This window comes from Salvia splendens, chromosome 13 (genome assembly GCF_004379255.2).
Source record: "Salvia splendens isolate huo1 chromosome 13, SspV2, whole genome shotgun sequence".
Lineage (NCBI taxonomy): Eukaryota > Viridiplantae > Streptophyta > Magnoliopsida > Lamiales > Lamiaceae > Salvia > Salvia splendens.
Window position 1 is genome coordinate 30,226,268 of NC_056044.1, and position 26,584 is coordinate 30,252,851.

The following is a 26,584-nucleotide window of genomic DNA, read 5'->3' on the forward strand; positions in this document are numbered from 1 at the left end:
GTGCCGAGCAATCAGATCGGCATCATCAAGCATAGCAATCACAGCAGCCGGAGTCAGAGGCAAGCGAAATGACCGAAGTCACACCAGAGTCGAACTCAATGACCGTTCAGTTATACGAAGATGATCCCTCCAGAACGGTCAAGATCGGTTTCGCGGGAACGCCTCTACTCCGGGAAAAGACCATCCAGCTCCTCAAGGAGTACAAAGATGTCTTTGCATGGTCTCCGTTGGACATGACCGGAGTGCCCCCTGAGGTAATCACTCATCGGTTAAATATTGATCCTTCAGTCCGGCCTATAAAACAGAAGCAAAGACTCTTTGCGGCAGAAAGAAATCAAGTCATCCATGACGAAGTCCGCCAATTATTGAAAGCGGATGTATTATTCGAGGTGAAATATCCTTCTTGGGTGGCCAATCCTGTGATGATCAAGAAAAAAGAAGGAGGATGGCGGATGTGCATAGATTTTACCGATCTAAACAAGCACTGTCCTAAAGATTGCTATCCCCTTCCGAACATAGATAAAAAAGTAGAAGCTTTGATCGGCTTCGAAATTTTCTGTTTTCTTGATTTATACAAAGGCTACCACCAAGTTTTAATGGATGAGAATGATGCTTCAAAAACGGCTTTCATTACTGACTTCGGCATCTTTGCTTATAAAAAGATGCCATTCGGTTTAAAGAATGCCGGAGCCACATATCAAAGGATGGTAGATAAGCTTTTTCGGCATTTGATCGGAAAAGAGGTTGAAGTGTATGTTGACGACATAGTCGTCAAAAGCAGAAGCACTTCGGAGTACGAAGACAACCTCAAATCCACCCTCGACGTGCTCAAAAAAGCCAACCTCAAACTCAATCCCCAAAAATGTACCTTTTTGGTAGATTCGGGAAAGTTTCTGGGTTGTTGGGTTTCAAAGGACGGACTCAAGGCAAATCCCTCAAAAGTTCAAGTTGTTCAGAACATGGCGATGCCGAAGTCCATACATGATGTGCAAAGGCTAACTGGATGTCTAGCCGCACTGAATAGATTCCTTTCCCAAGCAGCCGAAAAGCAACTGCCGTTCTTCAAAGTGTTGAAAAAGGCACCAAAGTTTGAGTGGGGAGCCGAGCAGAAAAAGGCTTTTGACGAGCTCAAAAGTTATTTAGCCAAGCTTCCAATTCTCTCTGCTCCAACAGATGCCGAAGTGATATTCTTATACTTAGCGGCATCAGATCAAACCATTAGCGCAGTGCTTGTACGAGAAGAAGGCCTAAAGCAGCTTCCCATCTACTTTACAAGCCGAGCATTAAGAGGTCCAGAAACAAGGTATCAACCTCTGGAAAAAATTGCTCTGGCGTTAGTAAATGCAGCAAGGAGACTGCGGCCATACTTCTATGCTCACAAGGTATGCGTCTTAACCGATCTGCCACTTCGGCAAGTTTTGACCAAGCCAGAAGCATCAGGCAGAATCGCCAAATGGGCCATAGAGTTGGGAGAACACTCAATCGAATACCTACCTCGGAAAGCCATCAAGGGACAAGCCTTGGCAGATTTTCTTACAGAGGCAAAGTTCGATCAAGTAATCCCTGTCATTGCCGAACAGAAAAATTCTGCCAATACCGAACTAGCACAGCCCCTGGAATCCGAAGTAGAGCCGCCGGATTGCTGGAGCGGATTCGTAGATGGAGCTTCGAATAAAACGGGAAGTGGAGCTGGTATTCTACTTATCGCTCCCGACGGACACGAGGTAACTTATTCACTTCGGTTCTTATTCCCAACTACTAATAACGAAGCCGAATACGAAGCCCTCCTTGCCGGACTTCACTTAGCGCAAAGTCTATTTGTCAAATCTCTCAAAATCCATTGTGATTCACAAGTCATAGTGAATCACATGCTGGGTACAAGTGAAGCCCGAGATGAGAGGATGAAAAAATACTTGGACAAAGCGCAAAGCATTAGCCGAAGTTTCTCTTATTTTCGGATAATCCGCATTCCCAGAGCGGAAAACAGCCGAGCAGATACTTTAAGTAAGTTGGCCTCATATCCGAGCTCAAAGGTGGAGGAATTACTACACCGAAGCATTGATGAAGCTGAGGTACATTCAGTAACCAGCTCGCCGAACTGGATGACGCCGATCTTACAGTATCTAGATCAAGGACAACTGCCCGAAGATAAGAGAGAAGCTCGGAAAATCACATGCCGAGCACTTCGGTATGAACTTCATGAAGGAGTCCTATACAGAAAGTCCTACCTTCAACCGTTATTGCGATGTGTAGGACCAGAAGAGACGGACTACATCCTTAGAGAAGTTCATGAAGGATCTTGCGGTAGCCACATCGGAGCTAGAGCTTTAGCTAAAAAAGTTCTGAGATGGGGATATTATTGGCCAACTTTGGTACAAGAAGCAGTGCAGCTCGTCAAGACATGTACGAAGTGCCAAATCCATGCAAATATCCCAAGGATGCCGCAGACCGATCTATGTGCTATGCAAAGCCCTTGGCCTTTTATGCAATGGGGCATAGACATAGTAGGACCACTACCACAAGCTCCTCGGCAAATGAAATTCCTTATCGTTGCCGTGGATTACTTCACGAAGTGGGTGGAGGCTGAACCATTAGCTACGATAACGAGCTCGAAGGCATTGGATTTCGTCTGGAAGAACATAGTGTGCCGATTTGGCATACCCCACATCCTCATTTCGGATAATGGGACTCAGTTCACCGACAAGACATTCAAGAATTGGTGCCAAGAGCTGAATATTCAACAGCGGTTCACTTCGGTCTCCCACCCACAAGCAAACGGACAAACGGAGGTAACAAACCGTATCTTAGTGAAAGGGATAAAAGCTCGGTTGGAACAAGCCAAAGGACAATGGGTAGAAAATCTCCCTCAAGTCCTATGGTCCTACCGAACTACACCCAAAACCTCCAACGGTGAAACTCCGTACAGTCTGGTGTACGGCACTGAAGCCGTGATTCCGGTTGAGATCGGCGTACCCAGTCCCCGAACTCTAAACTTCTCCTCAGAAATGAATGATGACGGACTGAGAGCTGAACTAGATCTGGCCGAAGAAAGAAGAGAATTGGCCTGCATAAAAGCAGCCAAGTACAAGGAGCAAGTAGCCCGGTATTATAACCAAAGGGTGAAAAAGCTGCAATTTCAAGTGGGAGATCTCGTCTTGAGAAACAACGAAGTAAGCCGAGCAGAAAAGCTGGGCAAACTCGAACCCACATGGGAAGGTCCATATCGGGTGTCAGAAGTCCTCGGCAAAGGGTCTTACAAATTGACTCACGTGTCAGGAGAACAAGTACCCCGAACATGGCACATTTCCAACCTCAAGAAGTTCCATTTGTAAGAGACAGTCCGGTCAGTCAGTCTTGTGTCTGGTTCGGTCCTAGGGGTATGTGCTTTCTTTGTTTTTTACTTGTTTTTCGTCTTTTTATTTGTCTATGTGCGTTTTTGTCTGTCTATGTGCGTGTCGTCTCTTACAAATGTTACTGAGGTATCTTGTTCTTCGAAGGCTGATCCCCTTTTTAGAACATGTATAAGCCAACGATTGTGAGTCCAAGCTTCTAAGGAGGATACAAGACCACAATTCAGCTTAAGAAACAAGCAGTTCTCTGAAACGAACTGCAACAAAGGGAAAGTCCGATCCACGCGATAAAACTCGCCGAATTAGGACAAGGGAAAGTCCGATCCCCAAATTAGGACAAGGGAAAGTCCGATCCGAGCGATAAAACTCGCCAAATTAGGACACAAGCTTAGTCCGGTCAAAGAAGTTTACTTCATAAGACCAAAGACGAGTCCGGTCAAAGAAGTTTATTTCATAAGACCGAGGACCAAGTCCGGTCAAAGAAGTTTACTTCATAAGACCAAAGACGAGTCCGGTCAAAGAAGTTTATTTCATAAGACCGAGGACCAAGTCCGGTCAAAGAAGTTTACTTCATAAGACCAAAGACGAGTTCGGTCAAAGAAGTTTATTTCATAAGACCGAGGACCAAGTCCGGTCAAAGAAGTTTACTTCATAAGACCAAAGACGAGTCCGGTCAAAGAAGCTTACTTCATAAGACCAAGGACGAGTCCGGTCAAAGAAGTTTACTTCATAAGACCGAGGACGAGCACGATGAAATTTTTTCGCTGAGCTGTAAATACGCAGTGATAGAAGCGAAATAAAGATTTCATTTATTAAAACTTGTTCGGCATACAACTCCGCTGCCCTACGAGAAGGCGTTACGCTATTACAAAGGACTATTCTACTGTCCACGGTTGCTAAAGTTGAGCCACCTATTCAAAAAATCCTCGTGAAGCCGAGTTCGGGCGTTCCGGGCAGCTGAAGAATAAGCAGGTCGACGAGATGCTCTGATCGACCTACCGCCTCTTCCTTGAGTCCGGGAAGTTCTGGCACCTCGGCGGCGAAGAGTCTCTTCACGAAGCATTTGTTGATCTTGCTCACTCATAATCACAGCTCCTCTACGAACTTCAGTCCGTCCTTGTCTCGACGTTTCCGGTTGCTCCTGAGTCCGTTCTCGTCTTGACGTTTCCGGTTGCTCCTGAGTTCGTTGCTGACTTGGAGTAGGGTTTTGAGCAAGTGAATCAGAGGTTCGAGCTGGAGTGCGACCATCTGTTGGCGGGAAATGCCTAAGGAATCTCTCGATTGAGGGACGCCGGGAAAGAATGATGTCGTACCGAGAAGCCCAGCGCCGCAATGATTTCACGACTTGTTGGCAAGCCGAGCTCTTCAGCGCATTGTTCCTCCGGAGTACGTGATATTCCTCCCACAGTTCGTCAACTCGTTCCTGAACTTCAGAGATGGTCATTCCCCGCCTGCTGATGAAATCCTCATACGCAGTCCTCTCAGCGACGGCAGTATTCAGTTCGGCCTCCAGATCTTTCTTTTCGGACTCTAAGTCCTTATTGTCGGCCTCCAGCTTCACTAAACAAGCCAAGAGTTCGTCATTCTTCATCTGGTCAACTATGGCTTTTTTCTCAGCTTCGTCTAAAGCGGAAGAGTACAGCCGCTTCCAGTGAAGTACCTCCAGCTCCTTAAGAGTTAAGAATACAAAGCGGCTATGTCAGTTCGGCATTTCATTTTACTGAGCAGGTAGTAAACCACAACAGGAGTAAAAGAGTAGAAAGAAGAATTTTTTCATTCATAAGAAAAAAATTTTTTACACAAGGAGGGCTTCAAGGCCATTTTACAAGAAGGAAGAAACTAAACTAAGAGAAGGGAGACGAAATCATACTCCGCCAGCTTCGTCTCCGGCTCCTCGGTGAGGTTCAGCTTCCTTCTCCTTGTCTGCCTCAGCTTCAGCCTCGGCCTCCCTGCTCCCCCCAGCCTGCTCGGTGCCCCCATCACCGATCAGCAGCACCTCTTGCTCGGCCTGCCTGTCTCCGGTCTGCTGATCAAGCTGCTCGGTCTCACCCTCTCCGTGGAAAATTGGAGCGGGTGAAACTGGCCCTAAGGAGGCAAAGATAGCCTCCATATTCTCGTCCCGGTCAGCTCGGCAACTACGAACTCGGTCAGCAGAAAGCAGGACCGAGGACGAAGCAAGCTCCTCAAGGAGCGGCAGACTCTGGAGACGAGCTGCTATCTCTCGGCCGTACAGCGGCAGGACGACTTCGGGCCCCTGCTCGGCATTATCGGTCATCAGTTTCAGCAGATCACCGACAAAGGCCGAAAATTGATTGCTCAGAAAGAGTTTCTCCGCGAAAGCACGGAGAACCTCCCCTTGGGCAACCACGGCGGCAGCATCCCTCCGTTTCGTCTGCTCTCGCTGGATGACGAGCTGGTTTTTGGCAAACTGGGCTTCATCCTGGGCCGAGATCCTAGCAGCTCTGGCCTTCTCAAAGTCTGCTTTAGCCTGTTCGGCCTGGTGACGAGCAGCCGCCAACTTCCTCTGCATCTCAGCATAATCGTTGGACGCTTTGGAGAGTTCAACGGCGACGAGCTTGGAGAGCATATCGTTCCTCTGAAAATGGAAAAAGGAAAAAGTCAACCGAGGGGCCACAAAAATACGGGAAAAAAGCAAGGCCAGAAAATCAAGAAGAGAATTCACCTCGGCGAAGTCCGTGGGCCATAAAAAGGGCTCACAGATATGTTCCGAAGGAGGCGCCAAGACCACGTCTTTCTCTGGCGCTCTTGGGGATTTCTGAATCCTCCCCTTCCCCCTTGCCGAAGTCGACTCCGGCTTCTTTGGATCCGAAGAGGTCTTTTGCCTCTTCGGATTCTTCTCGGCATCAGACGCCGAGCTGGTGGTTTTCGGCCTCTCCGGTTCCTTAGATTCGGAGGATTTGCGACCGAGCTTGTTTAGCAAGTTCACTGCCAAAAAGCAAGAAAACAAGGTTAGTTTTCGTCGTCAAGGCAGTAATGCATAAAAAAGAAATCCTCACCCTCAGTCTCTTCGTCCGAAGATGAGGAGTCGAACACGAAGTCGCCCTTGACGAGCTCAGACTCCAGGTACTGCTTCCTAATCATAGGAATCTTATTGAGCTCGCCCTCGAGCTCGTCCAACGGTTCTAACCGAGGATGAGGAATCACAGACTTCGGCCCTCTCCAGGGAAAGCCCGGAGCCGCTGTCCTATTATAAAAAAAGAAACGATTTTGCCATTTCGGCCATTTGGTTTTACAAAAGGCTCTAAAGGGCTGTAAAGGGATCAGGTAAAACCAAGATCCCTTCCTCTTAAACTGGAAGAAATTAAGGATTGCCCTCAGAGACAGATCCTTATCTAGCCTACGCAGTTCGGCAGCAAAGGCCGATAAGTGCCTCCAAGAATTCGGAGTCACCTGACCTAAAGGGAGTTGGAAAAAATCAAGAAGCTCTACAAAAGGTGGGGGAAGAGGGAAACGAAGCCCGCATTCTAAGCAGGCTTCGTAAACGGTGGCGTAACCCTCCGGCGGCGAGTCAGCCCTATGAAGGTTGTCGGGAATCGCAACCTTCCCCCCAGGAAAAAAATATTTTTCGTGTAGGGATATCACAGTATCCTTACTCAAGATGCTGTGAAAATACTCTACGGTCTTCTCCCCGGATTCTTTCCGGATAGAAGACCCCTTATCCCCTTTCCTACCGCTACCTGACTCAGAAGAAGAAGAAGAAGAAGACATAGTTCTTACTCTTTGAAAGTCTGAAGAAATTCTGAAGAAATTCTTGAAAGCGGAAGGAAATTTTTACGCAAAAGAAAGAGAATGCAGAAGAAGCAATAGCAAAAGTGTTCAAATGATGAAGAAAGGACGTATTTATCAGATTCGGAGAAGATTTCAAAATCATCGCACCGTTTCGAATCCCACCTTTTCAGGATTCAACGGCCGGATTTTACTGTCGCATTTAATGCAGTCACGCGCAAGGCACGTCCCCTAACGTCAGCCTCCCCCGTACCTTTATCCAGAATGCCGAAGTGACTCGCTTCGCCGAAGTGATTCACTTCGCTTTTCGGGGGGTAGTGATGGGGTACGTACTAAACAAGCCCAATAGCAGTGACGGCCCATCAGCCCAAAGCCCAAGGAAGAGTATCAGTTCGGCATTACCAAAGAGTTCGGCCCCAGCCTACAGCTCGGTAAAAGCCGACCAATCAAGCTCTACTCTCAGATCGGCAAAAGCTGCTCGGCAATAGTTCAGCAGTTCGGTCTCAGTATTCGACCGAACTGGGAGATAGTGGACTCATGCAGAACCTCCACGACCTCCACTACACGATCTATTTAGTGGTGTCAACTCATGCAGGATCTCATGCAGGATAGCGGACCAAACAAAGAGATAGTGGACCCATGCAGGATCTCATGACCTCCACGACATCCACAACCTAGTTAGTGGTGATGTAAGCCACGACCTAGTTAGTGGTGATGCAAGCCACGATCTTAGTTCAATGTATAAATAGAACTTAGATCAGATAGACTAAAAAAGGGAAGAAGCTCTCTAAACATCAAATATCATATAGCAAGTCTGTATTTGTAAGCTGTAAACCAGATCAAGCAATACAATCTTGCCCTCCTTTCTTCCCGTGGACGTAAATTTACCTCAGTAAATCGAACCACGTAATTCCTTGTGTCGTGATCTATATATTTTTTACCCGCATTTACTACCATCAAAAATTCGCCCAACCATCACTCGTCGAGCCTTCCTATCGTCGATCGAGTTGCTAATACGATCAACATCGTATCATTCGGTCACGGCCGTTGCTACCGGCGACGTGGCATCGAACCGACGGCGGTGTAAATAAAATCAAACAAAATTATTCAATCAAATTTATTCGGTGTGTGAAACAATTGAGTGAAAGGCTTCAGTGTGTGTAACAATCAGATCAATGATTACAATTTAAATCATAACCTCACTGAAATCCGCTAAGATAATTATTTTTCATCATAAGCCACAGTGAATGAGAAACTAATGTGAGAAACAAATGAATCTTAAGAAAAAATTTGAAGAGTGTGCTCAGACAGCCAAGGGTTGTTTCGTCAAATGCAAGATCAGGAACTCTAGTCCACGAAAAATTGCATCATCACAACACACCATTTCAGAGAAATAAATAGTACTCGAAAACCTAATTTTCCAGAAAAATGATAGGAGTGTACGCTCAGACAGACAAGGGTTGTTTCGTCAAATACAAGATCAGAAACTCTAATCCACGAAAGATTGCTTCATCTCCACATACAATTTCACAGAAATAACTCATAAACTATAAAAAAAATTCGGAAATTAATAGTAACAAATTTGAGAAGCGGCGGAGGAGAGCTGCTGGTGATATCTGAAGGAGTAGAGAAGGAGCTGTATTTAGGTATCTGAAATCTGAATATAGGCTTTTATGGGCTACTATTTCATTCACTGTTGGGCTTAAGGCCCAAATAGGAAATCGATCATAAAAATAGTAATTTTGTCGGACGATGAACCAATGCTATAATTTCATTTCATTTCATTTTTTCTAAAGTTGAATTATTTAGGGATATTGTCACCTACTATCATGAAACTTTTAAAAAGTTGGTTTTTCTCACGAACTTTAAAATTGGAAAATAATATCACGAACTTTACCCTGAGTTTGTTATTTCCCACAAATGAAAAAATTTCAGCTATATTAATAGATTGAAGAACAAATTTAGAGGGTGTGCTATAAGAAAAACTATTCTCAAAGATTGAAAAATCTTGAAATTTTCGAAGTTGTTGTCGAGAAATTATGAAAAAAATGATATTATTTGCCGTAATTTTTTTATTGGTGGGAAATAACAAACTCAGAGTAAAGTTCGTGATATTATTTACCAATTTCAAAGTTCGTGGGAAAAACCCAACCTTTTGAAAGTTAGGTGTCAATATCTCAATTATTTATTACTATGAAATAACAAAGGATAAAAGGTAGTAAAATTTTATCTAATCGTTGAGACATTTATTCAAAAAAGTCATACCGTTTGCGTAATTATTGTTTAGTATTCATTGTTTAATTTTTTGATATAGAATACCCAAAAAAAAGGTGATTGAAATATCAACGTGAAAGTTTAACTTACCCGTCGATTAATGACATATTGATGTTGTATAAGACCATTTTCAATGATACACTAAAACCTAAAATGCGATAGATAATTACCTCTTAATGGTAGTCAAAAACCTATCTCATTTTTAGTTTTTGAGTAAAAATTCCTATTTTTAGGTTTATGCTAAACCAATACCAAAAACTTTTTCAGATTTTGTGAATAAGAAAGACATAATATAGAGAATATTCTTTTAGGTTTGAGTCTAATGTAAATGGTTTGAGTAAAATCATATATGATGTGATATTACTCTAAAACAGCTTAGTGTGGTTGGAGATGCTCTAAAGTTTAATCTGCAAAACTGTTAGTTACTCGATTTTGTCCTATCATTTTGGACATTTACTCAATTTTGTCCCATTATTTATGACGTTTACTTGTTTTTAACGTAAAATAATATTGAATCGGAATAACATAATGCAACAAAATTACAACATTCAAGAGTATAAGCAAATGATAATGTTTAATTTGGTGCATATATAAATTTTCATTATCTTCAATTGATATAGGCCTATATTTATAATAACATGTAGTAGCATTAAATTTGATCCTATTAAGTATTATTAATCATTAAATTCTTGGATCCTATATTTATATATTTTGAACATTATTCTTTCCAGATTATTCCAACTAGTGCAGTGTTTAAAAAGGTTAGATGGCAAAGTTATTACACTTATATATCCAGTAGTCAAGTGGTATAAATATTGCAGATGGAAAGTTGTTCTATTGGTTTGTGAATAGGTTGTTGCATGTCGTTGAATTATACTGTTGAAGAAAAAAATTACAAATAGTGTAAATATTTGAATTTAGAATTTTATCTCATTAAAAAGGTTTAATATTATTGGGACAAATTTCCTAGATTGGTTGGATCAGAATATGGGGATTGGCCCAAGACCCAAGTCTTTCGGTCCGGTTTGATTATTTTACCAAAAAAATACTATTGACCTCGATAATTATTTAAATTATAACTTAAAAACAAATTTTGATCAATTTGTTTTCTTTATAACTTCAAATAAATAAATAATATAATGAACTGATATTTTATTTTTATGTAATTTATAAACATTAATACCATTAATAACATTTTTAAGGTATTATAATCAAAATTTTATAAATTTTAAAACATCAAATAATGCTAAAAAAAATAAGATACCTAACATAATTTCTCTATGTATATTCAAAATTTTAAATTGGAGAATGTGAGGCATCGCCAAACTACGTGATTTAACAAACTGAATTCCAAACATACTATTAGAAATGAGCCACTCACCCCTTAAAAGGCCTTTTAAGGGGTGAGTGACCCATTTCTAATATGGTATCAGAGCGGGCCCAAGTCGATGATGGTTTTCTCTTTATCTCTTATCTACCTCACGAGTGGAAGACCGATGTCCTTTCCGGCCCACATCGATGATGGTTTCTCTTGCATTGCCTACCCACGTGATGGAAGACCGATGTCCTTTCCGGCCCACACGTGAGGGGGCGTGTTAAATTCTCTAAATTCTGTCCCACATCGACTTGGTGAAGATCCCATCTAATCTATATAAGTGTGGATAACCCTCCCCCTTATGAGGCCTTTTAAGGGGTGAGTGGCTCATTTCTAATACATACAAATATTATATCCCATTTAACAAGTTTTTTAAAATTAGTATTTCTACCTTTATTATCATTATGACATGGGCATATTATTAAAAGGGTAGTGATTTAGAGACATAATGTCTTCATGCCATAATACCCTTATATTTTTTTTTGCCATAACTACAATTTATATTTTGCCTATTATGCCTTCAATTCCACCATATCCTATCATGTACCTCAGTGCTATCATATTTATGTACTGCACAATTTTAGGCTCAAATCTGAGTAACCGACAACACCTCCACTCCTTTTTTAGATAGCTAATATTATTATTTTTATATCTTAATTCTATTCTTAATAGATTTTGTATGAGTTTGATTTTCTTTCTAATTTTTATATTTTTTAGAAAGAAAAGAGAAATATTAACTTTATAGCTTTAAAATATTAAATTGACTAGTTAAAAACGTGGGATTTTTTTTTATCAAAGTTTGACGTAAAGCTTCAAAATTAAAATTAAAAATAAAAATAAAATAAAATTTTGGAAATCAAAACTGCAAACTCAATTAATTAAATTTTAGAAATTGTAATATTTTATAAATATAAAGAGAAAGTATTAACTATATAACCTTAAAATATCAAATCGATGGGTTAAGAGCATATTATTATTATTTTGTTATTTGACTATACAAAACAAAAAAAATTTAAAAATTCATAGAAATTATGAGTATTTTGAAAGATTAAGAATTAAGTTCAAATTTGTGAAAATTTTTAAATCAAAACCGTATACTCAATTAATATAGTATATATCTCAAAATTTTAAGTTTTTGCATGTTACATTGAATTGAGCTAAGAACACTAATATTTAGAAAGAATAAGCGTTTTAATTTATTGCATGTTATAGTGAATTGAGCTAAGAACACCAATATTTAGAAAGAATAAGCAAAAACATTAACTTTATAGCTATAAAATAATAAATATACGGGTTAAAAACATGTGATTATATATTGTTTTATCGAGATTCAACGTAATGTTTCAGAAATGAATAAAGTATGTAAGAGAAGGAGAAAAAAAAATCTAAACAAATTTTCATAAATAAAAATGATACTACTAATTTCAGTGGAAAGACCAAAATGAACGTGACCAAGAGAGGGAGTATTTTTTAAAAATTGTTAAAGCATTTAATTATTAATATTTTAAATTATTATATTTTATTTTTAAATGAAAAATAGGTGAAATTGATTAAATTTTTCTTATAGATTTCTCTTTTATTATTCAAACACATTACAAAAATTTTAAAGTGAATTATGTTAAAAAGGTTATAAAAGTATGGGACAAAATGTGGGTCCCACATCTCTAATTTTCTAACTTCTTTGGGTATATATTTGAATTTTAACTCATATCTTCCATATATGTATTCCATAATTAAGCCATCCTTATTTAAGATCACAATTAATACACAGTCACTTTTTTAGATGTAGGGGCAAAAATGTATAAATATAAAATATAAATTTAATAAAAATATAGTATTATAATATACGATTACTATGTGGGTAAATAAAACTAATCATAATTGAGAGTGGGTAAATAAAATTAATGATAAACTAAATGAAGCTGGGGAGTCTGTAAATAAAATTAATGATAAACTAAATGAAGCTGTCATAAGGTTGTACGTATTAATTGAGTATACTGATAAAAAAATTATTATTACATCTGTAATTACTTTGTAGATATTCATTAGTGGGATGCATAAATATGTGTATGGACAGGGACGGACGCAGAAAAAAATAACGATAGGGGCAGTGATTTCTAAATTTTGTTCCAAAGTTATATTTTTGGGTGTTTTAGATTACATGTATGGGCTTTTATACAATAATTTACATTAAACTTAGATAAATTTCAAAAATTTATAAAAGCAAAATGTTTAAAAAATATTTTTATTGAGGGCTTTTGCCCCATCCTACTTCTACATGGATCCGCCCTTGTGTATGGAGTCTGTTGAAAATTTTCTTAAATTGATAACTAATAATTATGTCAACAATATATATTACAAATGTCAACACGAAGACATTTGTATGCCAACTAAATATAGTTAACATACGTATATATTTTGTTGATATCTATATTTACATGTCAACAGATTAGTTAAAATGCAAATGTCTTCGTATTGACATCTATAACATAAGTTATTGACATAGTTGTCGGTTATCAATTTAAGAAAGTTAAGATAATATTCATATGTGTACGATGCGTCTAACTATAGACAAATTAATGAATAAGAAAGGGTAGTAAAATATTTATTGTATCACCCCTCGTTTTCAAATTTACTAATTTACTGTACTTTACACCAGAAAGTTTACAATCGTCTTTTGCAATTAATGACTAATATAGGTTTAGGGGAAAGAATTAATGGAATTTATTGGTCGGAAAATGATAATGTGGAAGGTAGTTATTAAGACAAAATTGACAAATAGGTGGCGACACGTATATGGTTTAGCCTTTGGTTTCGAAATTCCAAAATTAATTAATTAGCGGATTAGTATGTGAAAACGTCATAGAAGTCAGTCAACATTCACATATGATATTCACATGATAATTTAGGACCATCCACATGCATATATGGTTAATTGTCAACATTCACACATCATATTGATAAGAATTTCTTAAATGTTGGATTTATTTAATAATTCAATATTATAAATTATATACTTATTATACTCTTCGTGCCCACGAAAAATAGTCCTCACAATGAGTGTGATACTTTAATGCAAAATAGAGAAAGAAAAAAAATCACGGAAATAGTGTTCGTGAATAGTGAAGCTAGTTTATTTAATTATAAAAGACATTCAAAAAGTAAATGTAGATAAATTTTTTAGATGAACCAAAATGACAAAAACAAACTACTAAGTAGGAGTAGGAGTACTATTTCTGAGGAATACATCAAATATGAATTAACTTTGCTAGATAGATTAAAATGAAAAAGTGAAATTATTTTCATGGACTGATGTCTGATGAACTATTCTTTAATATTACTCTATTAGTCACTTAAATTTTATCACATTTTAATCGGGCACAAATTTTAAGAAATATAATGGAAAGTAAGTTGAAAAAATTAGTGGAATTTAAGTTCTACTTCTAAATATTAGTAGTTTTAAAATGTGAGTGAAAATGAGTTAGTGGAATATGAGGTTCGATCCAATACTAAAAACGTAAAAAGTGAAATGTAACAAATTTTATGGAACTGGCGGAAATAGAAATTTGTGACAAATTTTAAGGGACAGATGGGGTATTATTTAATTAGTATATTTGAGAATTTAAAATTTGTTTTATATTGCATGTCCAACCTTATGCTTTTGTCATTACTATTCTTTGTCGTTTCTATTAGTTTCAAGATAAATATAAAAAAAGTATAATAAAAATAGAAATTTTGTAGATTTGCTAAATTTAGGCTAATGATTTCATTCCAACCTTTTAAATTTACCAAATTTATATATAATCTTTACTGATTTTATCATTTACTATTGTATATTCTATTTTTAAATTTACCGATGTTTTCAATATGTATCACTTTCTTATCAGAATTTTCACTCCAATAACCAAATCGTGACATGCATGACGTGCCATAAGATAAGACGACCTATTATATTTTTTCCAAAAATATTGTATACGAGTTTAATATTTTTATGATTTGTTATTTAAAAAAAATTAATTACCTAAAATGATTAATTAAACTGATAGAAATTGAAAATCGCGATACAATTAATAAGTTGAAAAACGTAGAATAAAATTGACACAATTAGTAAGATAAAATTAATATATTTCAAAAGTTATAGAGAACTAACAAAAGCATATAAAATCTCACATATCAACCCTTAAAAATATTCGTGTAAATTAAATTTGTAGTAGTACCTTGTTTGGAAAGTTATAAAATCGTGACTAAACACAAGGACAGGAAACAAAACAGTTGCCTAATTTCCACTTTTATATACTTATCTGTTAAATATAAATCTAATTTAATTTACACAACAAATTGAAATCATAAAAAAAAAGGGTGAAATGTGTTGATCGTTCCCGTTAGCGTATATATTGATAGTGAAAAAGGCTGGCGCCTAACCACCCTCTTTAAATTGCGGTGGGTTTGCATTAAATTGCCCCACTAACACCTACCTGCACGCATTAATTGCCTCACCTCACCATTATCAATGGCTGAAGAAGACGATGAACATGAGAATTTCAATTTCACATGATCAATTCCACTCCAATCGCCTGACTCAGCTTCCAATTCTCACTCTAATTTCATTTTACCAGTCAACCTCATCGCTTCCGCATTTCAGAATCACGTATCTACGTATACAAGTATTATAAGTTGTTGGAATCGAGATGAAGAGCTCGTCGGAGGTGGTGATGGAGATAGAGGCGAACAAGCCGCAGGGGAACGGGATGGTGATCGGAGGGCTGAGCCCGCTGAGCGAGAGCTTGTGGAAGGAGAAGACCAACACCGAGTTTGTTGGTGACGTGTCGGCCAGGCTGGCGTGGAAGGATTTGACCGTTGTGGTGAGCCTCGGCAACGGCGACACGCAGAATGTTCTCGATAGACTCTCCGGCTACGCCGAGCCGGGATCTTTCACCGCGCTCATGGGCCCCTCCGGATCCGGGAAGTCCACGCTGCTTGACGCCCTCTCCGGCCGCCTAGCCGCCAATGCCTTCCTCTCCGGCACCATCCAGCTCAACGGCCGCAAGGCCAACTTGTCGTTCGGCACCGCTGTTAGTTCCTTAACCTGATCAAATTAATTTTATCTGTTTATTTTATGGATAAATAAATAAACATAAATTTAAAGGTCGTGTTTTCTGTTATTTCTTTATATAGTTGATGAGCATATATGATTGATAGAGCGTACTGATTTTGTTTGTCTAGGCTAATTGTGAAAAGTAAATGTTCGTTCGTGTAGGCATATGTGACGCAGGACGACAATTTGATAGGCACGCTGACGGTGCGCGAGACGATATCGTACTCAGCTCGGCTGCGCCTCCCGGACAGGATGGCGTGGGCGGACAAATGGGCGCTGGTGGAGAGCACGATCGTCGAGATGGGGCTTCAGGACTGCGCGGACACGGTGATAGGCAACTGGCACCTTCGCGGGATCAGCGGCGGGGAGAGGAGGAGGGTCAGCATTGCGCTCGAGATCTTGATGAGGCCGCGCCTACTTTTCCTCGACGAGCCCACCAGCGGCCTCGACAGCGCCTCCGCCTTCTTTGTCACGCAGACCCTGCGTAGCCTCTCGAGGGACGGACGCACCGTGATCGCATCCATCCACCAGCCCAGCAGTGAAGTGTTCGAGCTCTTCGACCGGTTGTATCTGCTCTCGGGCGGTAAATCTGTCTACTTTGGCCAAGCTTCACAAGCATACGAGGTAACGTAACCATTTACATTGTACATATAAAGCATCTGCACCGTGATGGCGTTAACATGAATCGCGATTCACGCAGTTTTTCGCTCAAGCCGGGTTTCCGTGTCCGGCTTTGAGGAACCCGTCTGATCACTTCCTCCGCTGTATCAATTCCGATTTCGACAAAGTTAAAGCAACACTAAAAGGATCCATGAAAATGAGGGTATCACATTCTCCAAATTCTCTTATTTTAGAATGTAGTAACTAATTTGTTTTGATTGATTTCAATTCTGTTTAATGAATCAACAGTTTGAGATGAATGATGATCCAGTTGATAGAGTGACCACAGCAGAAGCTATACGTACACTAGTGGAATCTTATCAAAAATCTCAGTATTATTACTCAGCAAGAGAGAAGATTGAGGAGATGTCTAAGATTGTGAGTCATTTCACAATCGAACTGCATAATTAAGTAGTGAAATTTGAATCATTTGATGATCTTACTTGCTATATATGTATGTATGTATGTATCACAGAGAGGAACTGTGCTAGATTCTGGAGGGAGTCAGGCGAGTTTCTTGATGCAGGCTTTCACCTTGACCATACGCTCGTTTGTTAACATGTCGAGGGACTTCGGCTACTACTGGCTCAGGCTCGTCATCTACCTCGTCGTCACTGTCTGCATCGGAACTATTTACATGAATGTAGGAACCAGCTACAGCGCCATTTTGGTATGTTAGAAACCATTCTCACTGTATCCTTCTCCTGTATCATCGACTTGATCATGCATGCTTCTGCAGGCTAGGGGCGCCTGTGCTTCCTTCGTGTTCGGGTTCGTGACCTTTATGTCGATTGGTGGATTTCCTTCCTTCGTCGAAGACATGAAGGTATATATGTGAGGTGTATAGATTGGATTTTTGATGAGGATGTGTGTAATGTGTGTTACCTGGTTTAGGTGTTCCAAAGGGAAAGACTGAATGGGCACTACGGCGTGGGGGCTTTCGTTATCAGCAACACGCTATCTGCGATGCCGTTTCTGATACTGATCACCTTCCTCTCTGGGACTGTCTGCTACTTCATGGTGCGGCTCCACCCGGGGATCACACACTACATCTTCTTCGTGCTGTGTCTCTATGCGAGCGTAACTGTGGTAGAGAGCCTGATGATGGCCATCGCCAGTGTCGTCCCCAACTTCCTCATGGGCATCATCATCGGAGCTGGGATCCAGGGGATATTCATGCTCGTCTCCGGCTACTTCCGGCTTCCCAAAGACATCCCGAAGCCCTTCTGGCGATACCCCATGTCCTACATAAGCTTCCACTTCTGGGCTCTGCAGGGCCAGTACCAGAACGATCTCAAAGGCTTGATCTTCGACAACCAGACCCCCGACCTCCCCAAGATCCCGGGAGAATACATCCTGGAAAACGTCTTCCAGATTGATATGCAACGATCAAAATGGGTGGATCTCAGCGTTCTCCTAAGCATGATCATCATCTACCGCATCATCTTCTTCATAATGATCAAAGTGAACGAGGATGTGACTCCCTGGGTCCGTGGCTACATTGCAAGACGACGAATCCAACACAAAGGAGCAAACCAGAGCACCATGGTTTCCCCATTCGGGCTCACACAGTCCCCTTCACTCAGGACTTATGTTCAGCCACGAGGCTCTGCCACAACCAAGAGGTAGAAACAGACAAACGACATCAGCCATTTCCCACTGCTCATACGTCGACTAGCTAATCCACTTTCTCAGACGACTAGTATTTATTTTGCAACATTGCAACCTAGCTACACTTTACAAGTCTTCAATTCTGTCTTCATATATATGAATTGGATTATAACTTGCTTCAACTTTTTATCCTTCCAAATAACTCATTTTACCAGCTGTTCTCGATTGTGTAAATACACTAGGCAATACAAAAATGCCTTCCTTCTTATAAAGAACAAATGTAATACAAAAAGGAGTTGCAAAATTACATCACTTAGCTAGGTCATCGTCTCCTTTTCTTGCTCCGTGACCGTATGAACTGGAGAAGCACAACATTATGGTTTCTGCTGTAATTTCCTATCATTTACAAACAAGTTGCTCATTTGGTAGACCAAGTACAACAAAATAAATATACTACATATCATTCTTTCCCTATAATATCTACTTATACCCCGAAACAGATGAGACGTTGAACCAAACAATCCACAAACAAGTAATGTAGGCAAGGAGAAGCAAACCTGAAGTTCATCCTCCATCTCTCAGCATTGATTTTCCAACTTCGTGATGTCGGGTTTAGGATGCACGAAATATAGGCTGTTCCATCACCTATCAAGCCTAATACTTGAATGAATCGAGAAATAAGCCAAGTGAAAGGCCAGCCTTCCAATAATTAGATATGATGATCACCTTCTTCACGTTGCCAACCAAAGGAAGAGAGGCCTTGTACATGAGAGCCCCAATACCTTCCACTACAGCCACAGTCAAGGCAGCCGAGAGAACATCCCAATCACCGGTCTGCCCTATTACAGTCGCGAAAGCAGTGGCACAATAGAACCCCACCAAGAAAGAGAAGAGCTTGGCAGGCAGGTCTCTCGTTAGCTCTCTTAGTCGCGCAGTTAGCTTCAACTGAAACGCTCGGATAGTCCTAATGAGCCTAGTCGTCCCTCCACCGGACTCATTTGAGTTCAGCCGATTACCATCAGCTGCGCTTCTAAGAGACCACATCAGCCTCCTACACAATTGCATCAAGTCTCAGCAGCTGGCATTCATTCACCTACGCATAACACTTGAAAACACACACACACACACACACACACACACACACTCACTTATGTCTCCTTGCAGTGGAAGGCTGAGAAACTGTGAAGGGATTTGGTACAAAATTAGGGCATGATAGAGCAGCAGCGAGCAACCTTGATTTGGAATCTCTAGGTAAAAGAATGAGCTTGGTATTTGCTAAGTAAAAGGCCATTTCTGTTCCCACCACGGAACCTGCAACCCAATAATCACATTCAAGAACATACTAATACATTTAATCCCATTTCTAAAAATCTCTCACCCACTCAATTCCACATCGCAATCTATCCCTAAACTGAGAATTTCTTAAAAAGATCCAATTTTAATACATCAAGATGAGGTTGAGAGAGCTTACCTTCAGTCTAAGAGAAAGAGATTGCCGGAGAAGCCATAGATTTTATTGAGAGAAGAAAGATTACTTTCACAGCCGGTGCCCAGTTTCGTGATTTTGATTTTGGAACAAAACTCTCAAAAAGGATAGTAGTTGCCCTTTTCTTCAATGAATATTTTATTTTCAAGAAAATAATTTAACTATCTTTAGTAATTATAAAAAATGTTCAAATAAATATGGAGTGCAATTTTTGTGGATGGCGCCACAGTTTTCCAATTATGCAGTTAATTCAATTTCTCGATTCTTGTAAAAATTAAAAAAATGTGTTTTAAATCGCAAAAAAAAAAAAAAAAAAAATCTGCGAATGTGATTAACATGAAAAATAAGAAAATGAGGGCGTCTGAATCTAAATGGGTCGTTGAAATTGATTAGATTCACCATTTTTTTGTAGCTCCAAATCAAAATATCTCTGATGATTCCGCGAATTTTTGATGATGATAAATGCTCGTAAAAATAAATTACGACACAGAGAATTTTACGTGGTTCGATTTACTGAGGTAAATCTACGTCCACGGGGAGAAATGGGGGCAGGTTTGTATTGCTTGATCTGCGAATTACAGCTTACAACACAGACTTGCTATATGATTGTTTCTCTAGAGAGATTCTAACCCCTTCTATCAGATCTAAGTTCTATTTATATAATGAATTCAGATCATAGCTTGCATCACCACCCTAAGTCGTGGATGTCGTGTAGGTTATGGCCTAAGATCGTGGGTGAAGCGTAGGTCATGGCCTACGATCGTGGCCTGAACTGACATCACGTGGTAGTGGGTGTGTTGGACATCCTGTATGGGTCCACTAACTCCTTGTTCGGTCGAAAACCGAGACCGAACTGCTTTGGTTGCCGATCTGAGAGTAGAGCTTGATGCCGACCTGAGAGCAGAGCTTGATTGGTTGGCTTTTACCGAGCTGTAGGCTGAGGCCGAACTCTTTGGTAATGCCGAACTCCTCCGAACTCTTTGGTAATGCCGAACTCATACTCCTCCTTGGGCTTTGGGCTGATGGGCCGTCACTGCTGTTGGGCTTGTTTAGTTCGTACCCCATCACTACCCCCCCCGAAAGACGAAGTGAATCACTTCGGCGAAGCGAGTCACTTCGGCATTCTGGATAAATTCACTTCGGCATTCTGGATAAAGGTACGGGGGAGGCTGACGTCAGGGGACGTGCCTTGCATGTGACTGCATTAAATGCGACAGTAAAATCCGGCCGTTGAATCCTGAAAAGGTGGGATTCGAAACGGTGCGACGATTTTGAAATCTTCGCCGAATCTGATAAATATGCTCTTTCTTCCTCATTTGAACACCTTTGCTGTTGCGTCTTCTATACTCTCTCTTTCTCGAGAAATTTTCTTCCGCTTTCAAGAGCTTCTTCAGACTTTCTTCACTTTCAAAAAGTAAGAAAAATGTCTTCTTCTTCTTCTTCGGTGTCGGGTAGCGGTAGGAAAGGGGATAAGGGGTCTTCTAGCCGGAAAGAATCCGGGGAGAAGACCGTAGAGTATTTTCACAGTATCTTGAGTAAGGATACTGTGATATCCCTTCACGAGAAATATTTTTTACCTGGGGGGAAGGCGGTGGTTCCCGATGATGATCATAGGGCTAACGACCCGCCGGAGGGTTATGCCACCGTTTACGAAGCCTGCTTAGAATGCGGGCTTCGTTTTCCTCTTCCCCCACCTTTTGTAGAGCTTCTTGATTTTTTTCAACTCCCTTTAGGTCAGGTGACTCCGAACTCTTGGAGGCACTTATCGGCTTTTGCTGCCGAACTGCGTAGGCTAGATAAGGATCTGTCTCTGAGGGCAATCCTTAATTTTTTCCAGTTTAAAAGGAAGGGATCTTGGTTTTACTTGATCCCCTTACAGCCTTTTAGGGCCTTCTGCAAAACCAAGTGGCCGAAATGGCAAAACCGTTTCTTTTTTTATAATAGGACTTCGGCTCCGGGCTTTCCTTGGAGAAGGCCGAAGTCCGTGATTCCCCATCCTCGGTTAGAACCGTTGGCCGAGCTCGAGGGCGAGCTCAATAAGATTCCTATGATTAGGAAACAGTATTCGGAAACTGAGCTCGTCAAGGGCGACCTCGTGTTCAATATCTCGTCTTCGGACGAAGAGGCCGAGGGTGAGGATTTCTCTTTATCTTTATGCTCTACTGCTTTAACGAAGAAAACTAACCTTGTTTTCTTGCTTTTTGGCAGTGTTCATGCTGAATAAGGCTATCCGAAAGTCCTCCGAGCTTGAGGAGCCGGAGAAAGAGAAGGCTACCAGCTCGGCGCCTGATGCCGAGAAGAATCCGAAGAGGCAAAAGACCTCTTCGGGTCCAAAAAAGCCGGAGTCGACTTCGGCAAGTAGGAAGGGGAGGACCCAGAAGCCCCCGAGAGCGCCAGAGAAAGACGTGGTCTTGGCGCCTCCTTCGGAGCATATCTGTGAGCCATTTTTATGGCCCACGGACTTCGCCGAGGTGAATTGTCTTCTTGATTCTTTGGCCTGGCTTCTGTCCTGTATTTTTGGTGCCCTCTGTTGACTTTTTTCCTTATCCATTTTCAGAGGAACGATATGCTCTCCAAGCTCGTCGCCGTCGAACTCTCCAAAGCGTCCAATGACTATGCCGAGATGCAGAGGAAGTTGGCGGCTGTTTGTCATCGGGCCGAACAGGCTGAGGCTAAATTTGAGAAGGCCAGAGCTGCTAGGATTTCGGCCCAGGATGAAGCTCAGTTTGCCAAAAACCAGCTCGTCATCCAGCGAGAGCAGGCGAAGCGGAGCGATGCTGCTGCCGTGGTTGCCCAAGGGGAGGCTCTCCGTGTTTACACGGAGAAACTCTTTTTGAGCAGCCAGTTCTCGGCCTTTGTCGGTAGCCTGGTAAGGCTAATTGCCGATAAGGGCGAGCAGGGGGCCGATGTCGTGCTGCCTCTGTACAGCCGAGAGATAGCAGCTCGGCTTCAGAATCTGCCGCTCCTTGAGGAGCTCGCTTCATCCTCGGTCCTGCTTTCTGCAGACCGAGTCCGGAGTTGTCGAGCTGATCGGGACGAGAACCTGGAGGCTATCTTTGCCTCCGTGGGACCCGTTTCACCCGCTTCGACTTACAACGGAGAGGGTGAGGCCGAGCCGCTGGAGCGGGAGGCCGAAGTCGAGCGAGTCGGGCATCCGGAGAAGGAAGCCGATCAGGAGACGCAGCAGATCGGCTACGGTGGCGCCGAGCAGGCTGAGGAGAGCAAGGAGGCAGAGGCTGAAGCTGAAGCAGATAAGGAGAAGGAAGCTGAACCTCACCGAGAAGGTGGAGACGAAGCTAGCGAAGTATGATTTCGTCTCCCTTCTCTTAGTTTAGTTTCTTCCTTTATGTAAAATGGCCTTGAAGCCCTCCTTGTATAGAAAAATTTTTTTTCTTATGAATGAAAAAATTCTTCTTTCTGCTCTTGTGTCTTCGTATAGCCTTTCGTACTCTCTTACTCCTGTTGTGGTTTACTACCTGCTCGGTAAGCTGAAATGCCGAACTGACGTAGCTGCTTTGTATTCTTAACTCTCAAGGAGCTGGAGGTACTTCACTGGAAGCGGCTGTACTCTTCGGCTTTAGACGAAGCTGAGAAAAGAGCTATAGCCGATCAGACGAAGAATGACGAGCTTCTGGCTCGTTTAGTGAAGCTGGATGCCGATAATAAGGACTTAGAGTCCGATAAGAATGATCTGGAGGCCGAGCTGAACACGACCATTGCTGAGAGGACTGCGTACGAGGATTACATCCGTGTGCGCGGGGGAATGACCATATCAGATGTTCAGAGTCGAGTTGACGAACTGTGGGAGGAATATAATGTACTCCGGAGGAACAATGCGCTGGAGAGCTCGGCTTGCCAACAAGTCGTGACATCATTGCGGCGCTGGGCTTCTCGGTACAACATTGTTCTTTCTCGGCGCCCCTCCATAGAAAGATTCCTTCGGCATATCGTGCCAACAGATGCTCGCACTCCAGATCAAACCTTTGATTCACTTGCTCAAAACCGTACTCCAAGTCAGCAACGAACTCTGGAACAGCCGGAAACGTCAAGACGAGAACAGGCTGAAGTTCGTAGAGGAGCTGTGATTATGAGTGAGCAAGACCAACAACTGCTTCGTGAAGAGACTCTTCGCCGCCGAGGTGCTAGGGCTTCCCGGGCTCAGAGAAGAGGTGGCAGGTCGATTAGAGCATCTCGTCGACCTGCTTATTCTGCAGCTGCCTGGAACAACCGAACTCGGCTTCCAGAGGATTTTGCAGATAGGTGGCTTAACTTCAGCAACCCTGGACAGTAGAATAGCCCTTTGTAATAGCGTAACGCCATTTTGTAGGGTAGCGGAGTTGTATGCCGAACAAGATTTGATAAATGAAATTTTGTTTTCGCTTCTAACACTGTATTTACAGCTTAGCGAAAAAATTTCATCGTACTTGTCCTCGGTCTTATGAAGTAAACTTCTTTGACCGGACTTGTCTTTGGTCTGTGTTCTAATTTGGCGATTTTTGTCGCCGGGATCGAACTTTCCCTTGTCCTAATTCGGCGAGTTTTATCGCGTGGATCGGACTTTCCCAATTAACCGAAGTGGTCTTATGCAGTAAACCTCTTTGACTAGACATGGTCGTCCTCGGTCTTATGAGGTAAACTGCTTTGACCGAACTTGGTCGTCCTAATTCGGCGAGTTTTATCGCGTGGATTGGACTTTCCCTTGTCCTAATTCAGGCAAGTTTTATCGCGAGAATCGGACTTTTGTTGCAGTTCGTTTCAGACGAAGTGCTTGATTCTTAAGCAGAATTGTGGTCTTGTATCCTCTTTAGAAGCTTTGACACACAATCGTGGGCTTGTTGCAGCTCGTTTCAGACGAACTGCTTGTTTAAGCTGAATTGTGGTCTTGTATCCTCTTTAGAAGCTTTGACACACAATCGTGGGCTTGTTGCAGCTCGTTTCAGACGAACTGCTTGTTTAAGCTGAATTGTGGTCTTGTATCCTCTTTAGAAGCTTTGACACACAATCGTGGGCTTGTATGTTCTAAAAAGGGGATCAGCCTTTGAAGAACGAGATACCTCAGTTTTATTTGTAAGAGACGACACTCACATAGACAGACACAACGCACGTAGAGACAAGAACAAGTAAAAAACAAAGAAAACACATAAGACTGACTGACCGGACTGTCTCTTACAAATGGAACTTCTTGAGGTTGGAAACGTACCATGTTCGGGGTACTTGTGCTCCTGACACGAGTCAATTTGTAAGACCCTTTGCCGAGGACTTCTGACACCCGATATGGAACTTCCCATGTGGGTTCGAGTTCGCCCAGCTTTTCTGCTCGGCTTACTTCGTTGTTTCTCAAGATGAGATCTCCCACTTGAAATTGCAGCTTTTTCACCCTTTGGTTATAATACCGGGCTACTTGCTCCTTGTACTTGGCTGCTTTTATGCAGGCCAATTCTCTTCTTTCTTCGGCCAGATGTAGTTCGGCTCTTAGTCCGTCACCATTCATTTCTGAGGAGAAATTGAGTTCGGGGACTGGATATGCCGATCTCAACCGGAATCACGGCTTCAGTGCCGTACACCATCGAGTTCGGCTCCGGTGTGACTTCGGTCACTTCGCCGGCCTCTGATTCCGGCTGCTGTGATTGCTATGCTGGATGGTGCCGAACTGATTGCTCGGCACTTTTAAGCGCAATCTGCGAACACACTTGCTCTTTTTCGATCACCTCGGATGACCGCTATCTCTCCTTTAGTGGAGAAGGTGTTCGGCAAGGATGCCTCTGATCGCTATGACCGGGCTTCTTTTTGTCTTCTCTGGATGAGCTGTCTAAAGACCGTTTTCGACGGTCTGCCTCATCGGCACGAGAAAACTTGTCCGCAATGTCCCACATCTCTTGAGCTGTTTGCGGACCGCACTCCACGAGCTTTCTGTAGAGAGCTCCGGGCAGGATTCCATTTTGGAATGCCGAAATGACAAGTAGATCATTGAGATTATCTACTTGTAGGCATTCCTTGTGGAATCTCGTCATAAAATCGCTGATCTTTTCGTCGCGACCTTGACGTATAGAAAGCAGCTGAGCCGAAGTGATCCGGGCTTCCGCTTTCTGAAAGAACCTCCTGTGGAAAGCATCCATTAGATCTCGGTAGGATCTAATGCTGCCTTGGGGGAGGCTATCGAACCACCTTCTTGCGTTCCCGATAAGCAGCTCGGGAAACAGCTTGCACATGTGGACCTCGTTGAGACCCTGGTTCGCCATGTTATATTGATAGCGTCCCAAGAAATCATGAGGATCCACGAGTCCGTCATAGGTCATCGACGGAGTTCGGTAGTTCTGTGGTAGGGAAGTTCGGGTAATATCGTCCGAGAACGGAGTCCTCAATGCTCCGTACATGGCGAACCCGACATTTCTTTGGTATGGAGGAGATGGAGTTCTCCTGTGATTCCGGTACCGAGGATTCTTTCTTCTGGAAGACATGATACTACTGCGGTAGTGACTGTCTCGTATGGAGGGAGAGGGAGAATCCGCCGTTTTCGCCTCCGGCTGCTTTTGGCTTTTTTGCAGGAAGGTTAAGAATTCCTCCTGCTTTTCAGCCAAAAACAGCTTGACAGCCTCGTTCAAATCGGGCTGCTGGGAAGACTCGGTGTGACGGCTTTTGGAGCGGCTTGTTCCTCCGCCATGAGAACGGGTGGTAGATTTATCCCTAGGCCGTTTTCCAGACCTATGGGATGGATTGGCTTCCTCCTGGTTCTCCCGGGCAGGAATGCGGGTACTCTGCGATCTGGTATGCATTTTTTGGGTGGAAAAAATGGATCAAAAATTCGCTTTATCACAAATTTTGTTCTCTGTTTCCCACAGACGGCGCCAGTGATGATTCCGCGAATTTTTGATGATGATAAATGCTCGTAAAAATAAATTACGACACAGAGAATTTTACGTGGTTCGATTTACTGAGGTAAATCTACGTCCACGGGGAGAAATGGGGGCAGGTTTGTATTGCTTGAT

The 26,584-nt window shown here is 42.0% G+C and overlaps 2 protein-coding genes and 3 non-coding genes across 7 annotated transcripts; 1 reads left to right on the plus strand and 4 right to left on the minus strand.

Moving 5' to 3' along the window:
* Nucleotides 1-8,243: 8,243 nt before the first annotated feature.
* Nucleotides 8,244-8,338, minus strand: LOC121763165. Its single transcript, XR_006042406.1, has one exon. It is a non-coding gene; the product is annotated as a small nucleolar RNA R11/Z151 (small nucleolar RNA).
* Nucleotides 8,339-8,392: 54 nt separating this feature from the next.
* On the minus strand, nt 8,393-8,480 carry LOC121763161. The gene has a single exon (XR_006042401.1). It is a non-coding gene; the product is annotated as a small nucleolar RNA Z157/R69/R10 (small nucleolar RNA).
* A 54-nt stretch (nt 8,481-8,534) lies between these two features.
* Nucleotides 8,535-8,622, minus strand: LOC121763162. The gene has a single exon (XR_006042402.1). It is a non-coding gene; the product is annotated as a small nucleolar RNA Z157/R69/R10 (small nucleolar RNA).
* Nucleotides 8,623-15,215: 6,593 nt separating this feature from the next.
* On the plus strand, nt 15,216-18,294 carry LOC121762808 (ABC transporter G family member 11-like). Its single transcript, XM_042158816.1, has 7 exons — nt 15,216-15,818; nt 16,004-16,465; nt 16,542-16,664; nt 16,751-16,879; nt 16,977-17,171; nt 17,241-17,327; nt 17,396-18,294. Exons 1-7 carry the CDS (start codon nt 15,435-15,437, stop codon nt 18,128-18,130), a joined length of 2,115 nt encoding a protein of 704 aa, XP_042014750.1. The 5' UTR covers nt 15,216-15,434; the 3' UTR covers nt 18,131-18,294.
* A 48-nt stretch (nt 18,295-18,342) lies between these two features.
* Nucleotides 18,343-19,991, minus strand: LOC121762811 (ycf20-like protein). 3 transcript variants are annotated; one of them, XM_042158819.1, is made up of 4 exons: nt 19,584-19,991; nt 19,261-19,423; nt 18,839-19,163; nt 18,343-18,757 (listed from the first exon to the last, which is right to left on the minus strand). In XM_042158819.1, the coding sequence occupies exons 2-4, from the start codon at nt 19,401-19,403 to the stop codon at nt 18,725-18,727; spliced, it is 501 nt and encodes a 166-aa protein (XP_042014753.1). In that variant the 5' UTR covers nt 19,404-19,423; nt 19,584-19,991; the 3' UTR covers nt 18,343-18,724. The 3 variants fall into 3 exon arrangements, with proteins under 3 accessions (XP_042014753.1, XP_042014754.1, XP_042014752.1); XM_042158820.1 differs by having other exon boundaries at nt 18,343-18,766; nt 19,584-19,989; XM_042158818.1 differs by having other exon boundaries at nt 18,343-19,163; nt 19,584-19,982.
* Between the last annotated feature and the right edge of the window lie 6,593 nt (nt 19,992-26,584).